Source organism: Pyxicephalus adspersus, chromosome 9 (genome assembly GCF_032062135.1).
Source record: "Pyxicephalus adspersus chromosome 9, UCB_Pads_2.0, whole genome shotgun sequence".
Lineage (NCBI taxonomy): Eukaryota > Metazoa > Chordata > Amphibia > Anura > Pyxicephalidae > Pyxicephalus > Pyxicephalus adspersus.
In genome coordinates, this window is record NC_092866.1 from 47,603,120 (window position 1) to 47,617,204 (window position 14,085).

The 14,085-nt window shown below is 38.1% G+C and overlaps 1 protein-coding gene across 1 annotated transcript in view; it reads right to left on the minus strand.

The window, feature by feature from the left end:
• Positions 1-948: 948 nt before the first annotated feature.
• The window catches only part of SLC5A12 (solute carrier family 5 member 12), a 28,375-nt gene continuing 15,238 nt past the window's right edge, over positions 949-14,085 (minus strand). The window contains exons 7-15 of the mRNA XM_072421537.1: positions 13,742-13,871; positions 10,246-10,334; positions 9,556-9,668; positions 8,318-8,385; positions 7,607-7,693; positions 6,336-6,535; positions 5,514-5,617; positions 4,597-4,727; positions 949-2,549 (exon numbers count right to left, since the gene is read on the minus strand). Of these exons, the coding sequence (XP_072277638.1) occupies positions 2,388-2,549; positions 4,597-4,727; positions 5,514-5,617; positions 6,336-6,535; positions 7,607-7,693; positions 8,318-8,385; positions 9,556-9,668; positions 10,246-10,334; positions 13,742-13,871 (1,084 nt within the window). The 3' untranslated portion in view covers positions 949-2,387. The remainder of the gene's footprint in view (positions 2,550-4,596; positions 4,728-5,513; positions 5,618-6,335; positions 6,536-7,606; positions 7,694-8,317; positions 8,386-9,555; positions 9,669-10,245; positions 10,335-13,741; positions 13,872-14,085) is intronic.

Here is a 14,085-nt window from a genome sequence, read left to right on the forward strand (position 1 = left end):
GGGCACTATAGGTCAAAATGAGGGCGAGCCCACTTTCTGACCTGTAGTGCCCAGGGATCTCTCAATGAGAGGAGGATTCTCAGGGCTCAATTCATAAATGCAATCCTCCTCTGAGAGTGAGTCATGCAGCTCGCATTTATGAATCAACACGGCCATGGGAAAAATCAGAGGATTTTTCCCACGCTGCATTCATTCATGAGCAGCCAGCGAGACTCACACTGTGTTCCTGGATAGAGAAACTCTATCCAGGAACACATACTACAGGGTTGCAACAGCAATCAGGGGGCCAGAGCTGACAGCTCTGCTCCCCTGATTGGTCTTGCAGGTCCCAAAAATTCAGTCTCGCCGACCAGATTAAAAAAGGCCGTTCTCGCCTACATGTTTGGTAAGGCAGACTGGCCCAATTCGCCGCGAGACCGAATTTAATAAATTTGCTCGCTCATCCCTACACGGTACTAAACATTGTACTATGCAAAGTGCTGTTTATATGAGCAGACTGATCCTCTCCAACCTAGACTTGCGCCAGGCTGGAACATTTCATTCATATAGATTTGGGATCCTAAAGCCTTAAGTAAAAAACAAAATAACTTCATGAACATCACCTGGTTAACATTAGTCAAATTGAATACTGCTGATTTTTCTTGTTTATTGTGTTTTTTCAGTTTCAGGAATTTTTATTTACTAATTTACTAATAAGTAGCTGCAAGTGACTTTCATGCTCTTAATCACACAAGGGAATTCTATTGTTTGCCATTTCTTTTATTATATATGTGTTCATCAAACCATAAGGCATGATTATCTTATTGAGATGGGTTGTGTCAACTATATCAGCACTCACATAGACATCACACTTCTACTAATACAGTCATATCACAGATCAGCAAATCCAATTTGTATTTTGGGGGGCCCTTCTATCCAAATAATAAATGCACCAGGTTGAGCCAAGAATTTATTTACAATTGTTTTATTTTTAATAAAGAATAACATTAATTCCATATTTGCAGCAAGGCTGTTCTTCAAAACGTCTGGAAAATAGTTTATATTTTGGAAGAACTCATTTCATTGTTTTTTATCCTATTCTTGCCTTGTGCTGGGTTACATCCATCAGTATAAACAAAAAAGAGAAAGGTTGCAGAGCTGCTAAGAATTCATATAACTCCTTGCAGCTCAAATACCATGGAGCCATCTTTTCTTCTGTTCATCTTTATGATGAATTGTATAGTTCAGTAGTCACTTTTATAAAGCAGAATTGTGTGAATTGCATTTCTGTATTGAAATTTCACAATAACAATATTCATATTGATGATGAAGAAACATATCAACGAGAAAGTAAATGCAGTGAAAAAAGACAAATGTAGACACGATAAAGACCCCTTCATGGTTGAGCCCTACTAGGTGCGTCATAGGTTGTGCCAGACCAGCAAAGTGTTTCTGCTTGGGCACAATAAAGGTGAAACAATGAGATGAGTTGCTTGGGGCTTTTTTATTTGGGGAAGTTGATGGGTTCAGGATGAGACTACAACCGCGCTGGTCCCCCATTACTGGTGGAGAAGACAGTGGACCAGCATAGATGATAATCTTTTGCTCAGACTTCCATAAAACGAAGTCAATAAGAGGGTCAATGTAGTGTGGGTATACAGTAGGTTTTACATCTTCAACCCTTTATACAACAAGGTTTTCAATCAATTTAAATAATTGATATTGTCTACATGTCACCAGTCTTGCACTGTATGCCATTACAGGATAAACATTACCTGCCCAGGTACTGTCTTCTCTGGCAATGTGATGCCATTAATAGTGGTAGCAGTTGGCAGTGGTGGGATGATTTAAACATCTAATATAATAAAATATCCATAATCTTGCATAAGGCCTGGCTTGAACAAACTAAAAGAAATTTGTATGTACATGTGAACCAAATGCAAATTGTGGTACTTGCTAATTTCCTGGAACTACTGGATTCAAATTGGTTGTTATTGTGTGATACTTCCCTACCTTCTAGATTGTAAGATCTTAATCCTATTAAATAATAATAATTATTTATATCACATTCTAAAGGCTTCTTTACAATATGATATAAAGATAACTGAACACAGTAGTTCCAGGCTTTCAGCATTCCTAGCCACAAAGAATACATTCCATGAATATACTAGATTTTCAATCCTCCAATTAAAATTTTACGGTTGTAAATTACATAAACTATAGGATGAATATAAAAAAAAAAGAATAAGGATAAATACTATACAGTTGACATTTTTCTTGGCAGCACCACCATTGTATGAACAATGATGAGGATTCAGCAGAGAGACACTGGAGCTCAATAAACTTCTTCGAGCTGTTGCTGGATATCCATCTCAGTGCTGCAGTAAACATTGTGGACATTGTGCTATTTACATACGAGATTCTTTGTCTGCACTGAGGTTTGTATATGACTTTTCCTCTTCATTATATCCAGGGGGAGGTTTTCTGCAGGAGTCATTTTCATACTTGTGTTCCTCGGGTTTGTCTGTCATTGGGTTCATTGTGATATCTTTCTTCAAGCCATTATGATCCTGTAAAAAAATCAAAATGTGACACATAATTCACGGCTATTAGTAGGATGGTGTTTGAGCTGAGCTCCAGTGACTTTGTCTTAGAGGAGATGATGTCAATGGACTGCTTTAGGCAAGAGGAAGGATTGTCCTCCCTACCCCGAGTATAAAACTGGAGATCTGTTCACAGAGCCAAGACACTGCCTAGACATAATGGGCCTGATTTATTTACGCTCTCGGAGGCTGGAGAGGATACACTTTCATCCTGAGCTGAGTGATCCAGCAAACCTAGAATGGATTTCTTCAAAGTCGTTTGCTAGCAAATGTTTTGAATCCTGGACTATTAAATCTTGGCTTTCTCTGATCTTCTGGAATTTTTGGGACCTGCAAGACCAATCAGGGGAGCAGGGCTGTCAGCTCCGCTTCCCTGATTGCTTTTGCAGCCCTTTACTAGTTGTGTGTGTTCTTGAATAGAAAAACTCTATCCAACAACACAGGAGTCCTGTGTTCCGTGATAGAGAAACTCTGTCCAGGAACACATACTACTGGATGGCAACAGCAATCAGGGGAGCGGAGCAGCTCTGCTCCCTTGATTGCTGTTGCAGTCCTGTACTATGTGTTCCTGGATAGAGTTTCTCTATCCAGGAACACAGTGTGAGTCTCACAGCTGGTTGCTCATGAATGAATGCAGCGTGGGAAAAATCCTCTGATTTTTCCCACGGCCGCGTTCATTTATAAACGCAAGCCGCATGACACTCAGGGAGGAGGAGTATCGCGGTTGCATTTTTTAATGGAGCCATGAGAATCCTCCTCTCAGTGATAGATCCCGGGGCACTACAAGTAGGAATGAGGGCTTGTCCTCATTCTGACCTGTAGTGCCCAGGGATCGCTCACTGACAGGAGGATTCCCACGGCTGTATTTATGAATGCAGCCGCGATAATCCTCCTATAGTGATTTCCTGTGGTTTTGCGAACTTTCGCGGACCCATCGGAACTTCGAGGCAATTTTTCACGAGAATGCCAGAGGCTCATCCCTATCCTGGACTAGATCCATTCCAGGTTTGCTGGATCACCCAGCTTCACTGATGAAAGTGTATCCTCCTCTCCAGCCTTGGAGAGCTTTCATAAATCAGGCCCAATGTTTTACACAACTCTCCAAACTAATATCTCATTCCCGAAAGTGATGTCATTTTTCATGTTATGTCTACTCTACATACATATATATATATATATATATATATGTATTTATTTATATATATATGCTATAAATTATTTAACATTTTTTCCATTCACTTTTTTTAAAGTCATACGGGTAAGTTGGTAAAACCCCTTCCAGGTATTTTTTCCAACAGTGTACAATTCAAGATATTACCCTCAATATCTGTCTTGTGGGCTAAAAATTAAGTGAAAAAAAATCTCTCTGTGGAGAGATGTGAGGAAATGCCTTCTTCTGGTTGTCACCAGAACAAATGTTACCTCTCTATTCCTGCACTGTTAACAACTCAAAATTTTGAATATTAATATTGTCAGACCTGGTAACAATGGTCCCCTGCAAACGTTATGCTGGGTTTGTTCTTTTATTATTGAAGGTGTTTTGTAGCTGCCTATGCTCAAAGAAGTGATTTTGAAACTAGAAGAGATTTCACAACAGTTACACAACTTTTACACCTCCTATCCAATTCTTGAGCAATCATTGTCAGTCTTGCAACATTTTATGGTGATTGTATGAAGGTACTTGTCTGTTTTTATTTGGTGTATTTTGCTGACAATTAAAACTAAAGAAATGTCTTGAAGGACCTAGGAACTTTTTTCGACATTATTTCAAATTTCAATTGAAAATGACTTTTATTTGCTATACTATGATTTCCATAATTTAGAACTTAGAAAGAAAGGGTCCCCTAGTGTAAGAACTAAGATCATCTAACCAACATCTGTCCATAGGTGACTATTTCCCACAGGACAGGAAGATTTCATAACCATAGTTCACAGTTGACTTGTTTTAAATTGGTTCATAAAATGTAAAAACTCTTTAAGTTGCAGAACTTCTTTTTTTTAGTAGAACACTTACCAGCTCTTCGTCTATTTCATCATGAGGAACTCCACACCAACACTTTTTCTTGTACTTGTCAGACCAGAAGCAGATCAGGTTGCAGACTGGTCTTATCAGCAGTGGTTTAACATTCTTTCCACGTTGGGGACCTTTACAAGATACAAATGTAAGTATATATATTTTTTCCACTGATTTATTTACAATTATTCCCTAGACCTCTATGATTTCCAAAATACCCACAAAGATTAGGCACACTCGAGGCCAGACATTTCTAATACAAAAAATCGGGGCTAAATTAGGATGATTACATGTGTAAGTGGGCCACACAAAGTCTACTAATGTCGACCTAATCCATAATTATAAAAATCTACCTAAAGCCCCATTTACATCTAGTCCCCGGGTTACATATGAAATAGGGACTGTAGGTTTGTTCTTAGGTTGAATTTGTATGTAAGTCGGAACAGGTACACTATTTTAATAAATGCAATTAGGACAGATGTTTATCTCAACATAAAATTAGGCAGCATGGTATCAGTTACTGTATAAAATCCTTACTGTGAGGTTCACTGGATCAAAACAAAGCAAAAAAAGAAATTTAATGGAGCCTAGACATTCATTAACTTGCTGTGATATGCAAAAAGAAACAATTGCAGATTTTGTCTTTGTCATTAAGGAGTTACAAGAGACTGCAGAAAGTGCTCACCCCCCTTAAGACCACCCACAACCTTAGCTATTGCAAGTCATGCAAACTGCCCCTTCCCCATCCAGGCTCTGTCCTGCACACAAGGGACCAGGGAAGCCCCTTCTTATCTAGAAGTCATTCGTATGTCACTTCCCCAGAACCCAACTTTTTTTCTTTTTAGAGAGTACGTTCTACAGTGCCTACAACATTTTTCCTGTGATGTGGGTAAAATATAGACAGAAATAATTCTCACCTGTTATAAAACTGATCAGTAGACCCATAATGACGCAAGCTATGTAGCCAACAGCGCTGTAGTAAAGGTAAGATATACTGTACCAATTATCTGCCAAGACAGACCTGTATGGAAAGAAAAATGTAACTTAACATGAAATACACATTATTTTAAACTTAGATTTTTCTTACCCATAGTGAATGAATTACCCAACTATGTAGATGGGCTACTAGCTGGGCTTTAAATAAATACACAACTTAGACTGCATTATTTCCCTTCAGTTGGAAGTAGTCCCCCAATGTACATTTTGTTTTGTCCACAAAATGACTTTAGTCTTTCAGGTTGATTTAATCCTGGTGTCATTCATCCCAAAAGACGGAGACTGCTATGAAAGCATGGAATTCACTACAATGGTCTTCATTCATGGTATATTAATGTGTCATATTTGGTGTCATGTCAAGCGTCACAAGCTTGAAGTCTGAACAAGATATGTACAAAAAAAAAATGTGAAGGCCCTCCAGGGAAGAGGAGGTGGTTGGAGCACCGATTTGCAATTTTTTAAATGTTGACATGTTTAAATATCACTTTCTAAATATAATATTCTGGATGATAGGGACAAGTATGCAGCCAGTGATATACAGAGCGTGTCTGTATTGAAGGGCTGGATTTCCATAACTGAAGCCCACAAGCACACTATCTCTAGGCTATGTTCATACATAATCAAAGTTTATTCTATGTATAATATGCATTTTTTGGTTCTCCCTTTCTTTCTCAGTAACATGCAAAATATATTTTATTTTTCCAACATTCAGTTAATACAAACAGCAGATTAGATCATCTCACCGTTCTGGTGCAGTAGTAGCAGACAAGGTGGTGACTAATGGTGTAGACATGGTAGCATTGGCAGTTATATTTTGTAGAATGCATTCATCTGTCCTTAGTGTTAGTGGAAGGGTCTTGGAATCTGGTGCAGGATATATAAATGCTCCAATTGCAACCCAAAATGACATAACGAATCCAGTGAGGACACCTCCTAAAGCCCCCTAAAAATGTACACAAAGCACAGATAGGTTATTCATATTTTCTTTCCTTATTCTGTAGCAAGTAGGATATTTACAGACAGTATAATGGACGTGAAATCATTTAGCAAATATAAAATGATTTATAATTACTGTACATTTGGTGTATATGGTAAAACCATGTACTATGATATAAAAAGCAAATATTGTAATGGCCACCTATTGCTATTGCTAGGTCCATGGACTATAGAGCTTATCTTAGAGCGTAAAATCAGTTCTAGTCAGGCTGTTTGGCTTAGATTCAAATGCCAGAATGGATTGGAGGTGCAAATGTGTCTGTGGGTTTGTTTATCTGTCATGTTAGGGAAATAAATAGTATACTACACATACATTGGATTAATAAACAAGAATTGAAGATGTGAAAAACATTGTAACTAATACAAACTCTCATAAAAGAATCTTACCCATTGCACAGTAAAATCTTATTATTGGTTTCCAGAGGTATGGGAGGTATCCTGTGCTCTTTCAACTATTTCATTGAATACGAGAAATAATTGTATCACTCAATGCCTACCACTTATTAAATTCTGTATTATTGTTTTGCTTCCTCTTTTTACTTTATATCTTATATACTTTATATCTTTTTAGATCTATGAATACATTAAGCATGTTATTATTGCCAAATACCAACAGCAGATAGCACAAACAGTACACAATGAGGAGTCATTTTTAGGATGGTTTGCCATCTGTGCCTAATTGGAGCATAGGGCTTGGCCATATAATATGAACACATTGAACTATTGGCACACCTTTTGGATTTCTCCACTGTGCTCGCAGAGTTGCGTTATATGCAGGGGGTTTTATGATTTATGGGCTCAGAAACTCCAATGTTTTGCAAAACACTTTTCTACGATTAAGCCAAACTCTATCCTTTAAAGCACCAAAATCCAGCCAATAGTATTTACATGTTTTCCATAGTAAAAGAAACTAAATCTGTTGTAATAAAATATAATGGGGATCTTCGTCTTGTTCTCCATTGTTTATAAAACAATATTAGATGGGTAAGTTCTATTACCGGAGTAACACCTAACTTACCTTCCAGTTAGTCCATGGGAACAAAATCCCCAAAGAAAACAATCCCAGCATGGGGCCACCACACATACCATGGATACTAAGAGCAGCCTGGGAAAACAAACATATCAGTAAGAGAAAAGGCATTTGTAGCTTGAGCTATTTTTAAATTATCTGTTGCAAAGTAAACCCCAGAATTAGCTCCTTCAAGGGTTGTCTCACCTAAATAATACCTATGGGCATTTAATATGGATTTGGACCTCCTTGGGGGTTAAATAGCATTCACTCTTGTGTGAAGGCTTTCTACAAGAGTGTGGAGTGTCCAATCTAAAAAAGTATTTGTGAGGTCAGGTGCTGGTGTTATTCAGGAAAACAAGCATCATAGTTGGTATTCCATTTAATTCTAAAGATGTTCAATAAGGTTGAGGTCAGGACTTTGTCCAGTTCCTCATCACGAAACTATACAACTATCCTTATGGACCTTTTTGTGTCCAGGAACACAGTCATGCTGGAACAGAAAAGGACATTTTCCTAAACTTTAATTACATGGCCATAAATGCACAATTTTCTAAAATTTCTCTCTATGCCGTAGCATTACCTAGACCCTTCACTAGAAACTCCTGAACCCCACATTTTGAAGGTATCAATGTATATCTGTCAATATGGTGTTGATTAAAGCAGAACACTTAACAGAGTTAATTGGAATAGCATCTGATAAATGCCAACCCCACTTACCTGTACAACACCACCCATAAATGATGCGACTACTGCCATTCCTGTACACAATGCACCAAACAGAACACCTGCAACATTCAAGTGAACATATAAACTTTATACCATGGACAACAGCATACACATCTTCTAGAATAAAGGGTCAGTTCTGCTGAAAATAATAGACTGAACACCCACTGCCTTTTATATCTCTTGGGACATCCAGAAATCCTGACTTTTTCTCAGTTACTAGAGTCACAAAATCCATTCTACAGATGTAAGAAACCACTGTAACTAATAATAATAACTTGTATTTATAAAGAGCCAACATATTACACAGTGCTTTACAAAGGCCATAGTCATGTCATAGCTGTCCCTCAAGGGGGCTCACAATCTAATGGCCCTGAAGCAGACTGAAGCATGACTAGGTTCTTCTTTTCGACCAGCCTTTCTCAACCTTTTTATCATGGGGGAACCTTTTAAATAACTTTCAGGTTTTCAGGGAACTTCTGCTATAGTTATTATATCCACAGCTCACAGTAAATTTGCTTGGTGTTTTGTGGGAATAATGTCCCTCATTTGCCACATTTTTACATTGCCATCCTTACAGATAGCCAAAAATCATTGGTGTCACTTAAACTGACCTGGAAGACACAGACTGCTCATTTACCAAGAAACCCCTAGCAACCTCTGGAGGAACCATAGGGTTCCAAGGAAACTTGGTTGAGAAACACATATGTCCCCTTTAGAACCATAGGTTGCAAAATGTCCAAATATGTAAGGACCCTAAAACCTACCTCTTCCTGAACACTTAATGCATAATTACAAATACTAGTACTAATATATCCTGGTCAGGGCTTGTTTTAGGATAGGAAAACTGGAATATTGCTCAGGGCCCCCACCATCTCCAGAGCCTCAACTGACAGAAAGGCAGGATGTGAGGGGACTTGGAATGCTGTGTATTTGGCATCTCCACTTCATATTTGCCTGAAGCCCCGTTTTGTCTAAAACCGTCCCTGATTGGTGTGATTGCACATTGAGTAAACTGGCTTATTTTAACACAGCTGAAAGGGAAATCAAGTCACTAGAAAATGGTGACAAGAGCTCCATCTGCTGGTTGAATAGAAGACTCCAACATAATATTATGCAATTATTTATTTATTCAAAAAAGAAAACTTTTTTTAACACCTATTAGTCCTGACCAAAAAAAAACACATTCAAATTAATGCCCTTTAAGTCAAAATTAATTAACAAATACTCACATAATCCTTTGCTAATCCAGGTGCTTTTCTTGTCAGAAATGTTCTTGAAAATGTTCTTGACAATGTCTTCGTAGGTGACTGTAGCAAGAGCATTGATGCTGGCAGCTACTGTGCTACAAAATAAAGAACAAAATCACATTTTATACAGTAGGTATTATGTTTTTTCATAAAAATACAGAGGATTATTAACAAAAGTGTAATAATTCGCATTTATTTTGCAACCATAGCAAACCAATTTTGCATTACATTCACAATTTAAGGTAGTCATGGTGGATATTTTTTTTTGCAATTTAGTAAGTCAAAGCATCAGTTTGTGTCATCTGGTTCAAAGTTTAACATTTTCTCATCTTTTTTACAATTGTTATTGTTTTTTATGTTACATCGATCCTACTACACTATGAGGTTAATTTACTGTAGGAATACGGCTTGTTCACATAGCAAATCGAATCATTACCACAAAAGGGATGTTTCACTTGGTAAATGAGGTGAAGCTCTGCTGATTTCAGCCATTTAATGTTACGTTATGTTCTTTTCAAGGTAAAATAGGCAAATATAACTTGCAAGGTGATAATTCATCCTGATAAGGGATCAGCCCAATGTGCACCCTAATGCACCAACCTAATGGACATCTGACACCCATACATTGCAGCACACCACACAGTTTTATTACCCAAAACCCAAATTACTTACCTCAATGTACCGCTGAAAGCACATGCCACAAAAAGACCAGGCAGTCCAGGCATTTTTGAAAATAAGTGCATAACAAAATAGGGCATCATCTGCAAAACAAACACTTAGATTAGATACCTGCTTAAAATATATAAATATATTAATAATGGAAACTTGGAAACTATACTTGTGTTGTGTATAGACTATCATGTGATGGCAACAATTGAGAACCCGACAGCATTGTTCTTGATCATGTGATCAGTAGCTATCAATGTGTCCAACTTTTTTTGTGCACTTACCCTCCACAAAAAAGTAGCATAATGATAAAAGCAAGCATACAAAAATAAAATAAAAGACTTTGGGCTCAATTTTAAAAATTATTCCCCTGTCAATTTGTCTGAAATTTGCTGACAGATTGTTATATTCCTCCAAGCGTATCCTTTCAGTCCCTATTAAAAATAATGACTAATTCTGCCTTATAGTGACCAATCGCAAAAGTGCACAGGTGTCACAATAGGAAATTACATAGTAATCATCACATGTATCAGGGCCGCATAGAACCCAAGCAGTGAAGTTTACGTGCAGCCGGAATACAAGACACGTTTCGCCCGACGTGGGCTTCTTCAGGGGTAGCTGTGCGTTTGTAAATATTGCGTACACTATGAGCCCAAATGGGGGATCTCTCCAAGAAGGTTAGCAATATCATGGAAAAGAAGAGTATTCCAGGTGAAGTAATAGATCTGGTCCCAGGGATCTGTTCATCCAAGGTCTGTGAAGAAGAGGGAAAGCCGCGGCTCTCCTGTGTACTGGAATTACATCTTCGGTTCTATTCGGCCCTGATACATGTTATGATTACTTTTTAATTGGTAGGTAACTTATGTCTAGCTCCAACCTTTTAGGTTAAATATTGGACCTCCACTGTGAAGGTCCTCAAATTATTACATTGTACCTTGAATCATTGTATCTTTATATTCTATGAGAAGTATCAAAGAATACGGTACTTTTTTTTTTTTTTTTTTGGCTTCAATCATTGTATCTTTGTATTCTATGAGAAGTTTTACTGATTACAGTACAAATTTTTGCCTATAAAAACCCCACTTGCCTATTCAACATTTGTTCCTATGATAAATTGGGGTTGGCAATATCCCACTTAAGGGCAATTCTATCCTCCAATTTATGATACACTACTCCACCACTGCACAAAAAAAATCCTATGTCTGAACTTAGCTAAAGTTTAATATTGCCCTTTGTCAGCTTTGCATTGTATTAATTAGAACAGTGAACTGTAAAAAAAAAGTCTTATATGCCCTAACAATATAAAATATTTGTTATTTAGGTAAACTACATATCCATGGATTTATTGTCAAGTTAACCAAGGTATACTGACGCTACTAAATTTGTCCTGGGCATTTAGACTATTGCTCATGAAGGTGTAAAAGGGTGAAAAAATGGCAATGGCTCGGGACTGTCTCCATTCATCCTTCCTCATTTACCAAGTCACTTATTTAGAAGGATCATAAACCTTGTAAACTGTTGAGCTATCCTATCTGTATGATTGTTCAGGGTTAGTGACTTCATATGTGTTGGAAAGATAATGTTTATTATCCTAGAAACTACACCTTCAAAGACGTGTTGGCAAGCAAAGATGCCATGTTTGTTCCCTGAAAGGCTCAAGATGCATTAACCTATAGCAATCATCACTGTTATCGAGAAAGGATCAGTAAATATGACTTTTGTTCCATTGTTAAGGGTTATTGTAGATTTATTATCTACATAAACCTTTATATGAGTAACTTAGTTGGAGGAAAACTCTGCTAGACTATGTACACCGACACCAGAAGAGTTAGAAAAAGTGTTTTTGGCTAACAATATTTATTTATGGTCCATTAACACATTCCCTGAGGTTACATTGATTGGGTTTAAGTCTTTTGGTTTAAATTTTTAAGTCTCCTGTTTAAATTTGTCCATAAGCTCTGACATGGTATATATTTTTATATATATATATATATATATATATATGCACATGAAAGTGAAACTTACCCTCTGTTTCTTTCTAAGAGAAAATAGTGATGAGCAAACTAGGGAACCAACAAACACCTACATTTAGGTGGCACTTCTACATACGATGGGGTGCTAAGAGGTTCCTGGCTTTGCTCCCTTCCAGATGAAATAGAAAAATGGGTGTGGAGGCATATGACAGCCTAATATCTTAGTATGTAACTGTGCAAATATCAGGTCTTTGTAATTCAATTATCTTATTATTCTTGTTTTTTCTTTTAGTGGGAAGATGTGATGGCAGAGGCACAAGCACGTTTCACAAGTTACGGGCCGTCATGAAGTTTTTGTTTCTCCAGGGAAAGTCAGCAAAGGACATTCACACTGAGATGTCACAAACACTGGAGGAGAAGTGTCCTTCCTATGGCACTGTCAAAACCTGGATATCTCGTTTCAAGACTTGGCATTTAAATGTTAAAGATGAGCCCCTTAGTGGGCGCCCCCCAACCTCAACTGAACCTTGCAACCTGCGCTGCTGTCCATGAGCTGATTATTGAGGTCCAGCGAATATCCGCAAAAAAAAAAAACCCAGATACTTGACATCTCACAGGAGCGTGTTGGGTTTGTTATCACCGCTATCCTAGACATGTGCAAGCTTTTAGTGAAGTGGGTGCCGAAATGTTTGAACACTGATCAGAAGGAATGAGTTGTAGCATCCAAAGCCGTTTTGCCCCATTTTGAAGCTGCACAGAACATTTTGGCTAGGTTAGTGACTGAAGATAAAACCTGGCTCCACAACTATGATCCTGAAACCAAGGAACAGTCAAAGGAATGGCACCACAGCAGGTCCCCACAGTCGAAAAAGTTCTGAAAAAATCCTGTCATCCGTTACCTGGGACAAAGACGATATTCTGTTGGTGGACTACCTACCTCATGGCTCTAGTATCGCCGGACAGTATTATGCTAACCTCCTGGACCAGCTGAAGGAGGCAATTAAGATGAAACGCCATTGAAAGTTGACCAAAGGGATCCTTTATTTGCAGGACAATGCACCTGCGCAGATGTTCAATGTTGTGGCTGCCAAAGTGAACACCCTAGGTTTCCAATTGGTCCACCATCCCCCTTACTCGTCTGACCTGGCCCCTTGGGACTATTTTCTGTTCCCGAATTTGAAGAAACACCTGAAGCGGCAACATTTTAAGGACATGTCTGACGTCAAAGATGCTGCTGAGTGCTGGTTTGCGGCCCAACCAAACGACTTTTATTTGAACGGTCTAGAAAAGCTGCAACTATGCTGTACTAAGTGCATCAGTCTCAGGGAGGAATATGTTGAATAAAGGTGTTCTTTCATAACTCTGTCTCTCTTCTTTCTGGGCAAAGCCAGGAACTTCTCAGCACCTTCTCGTATATCTATATTGGTATGTGTGTGTGTGCACACCTTAAAAATGTCTGCAGAAAATATCTTAGTGCAAAGGCTAGATTTCAAGTTAATAATTGTTTCAGTATGCAGCTGATCATGCACCTGGTCTGGAGCGTTTATAAATCCCGCAGTCCAAGGATCACAACCTTCGTAGTGTGCGTACATGACCAAACCGGAGAACACAGCACAAACCAAGATCACCCACAGTCCAACCAGATTGAGATACAGGGCTCTGTAAGAATTACAAAAGAAAAAGTGCTTAATCTGTAAGAAAGGAAAATATTCAACTATTGAACTAATAAATAGGAATGGAATCTGCCATACCAGCACACAGGATCTTGTAGCAGTATATCATGAGGATCAATAATATTTCCTATAATAGAAATGTACTTTTCCCATCCACCCACATTATACCTTAAAGCGGAAGTAAACCCAAAACAAAAAAA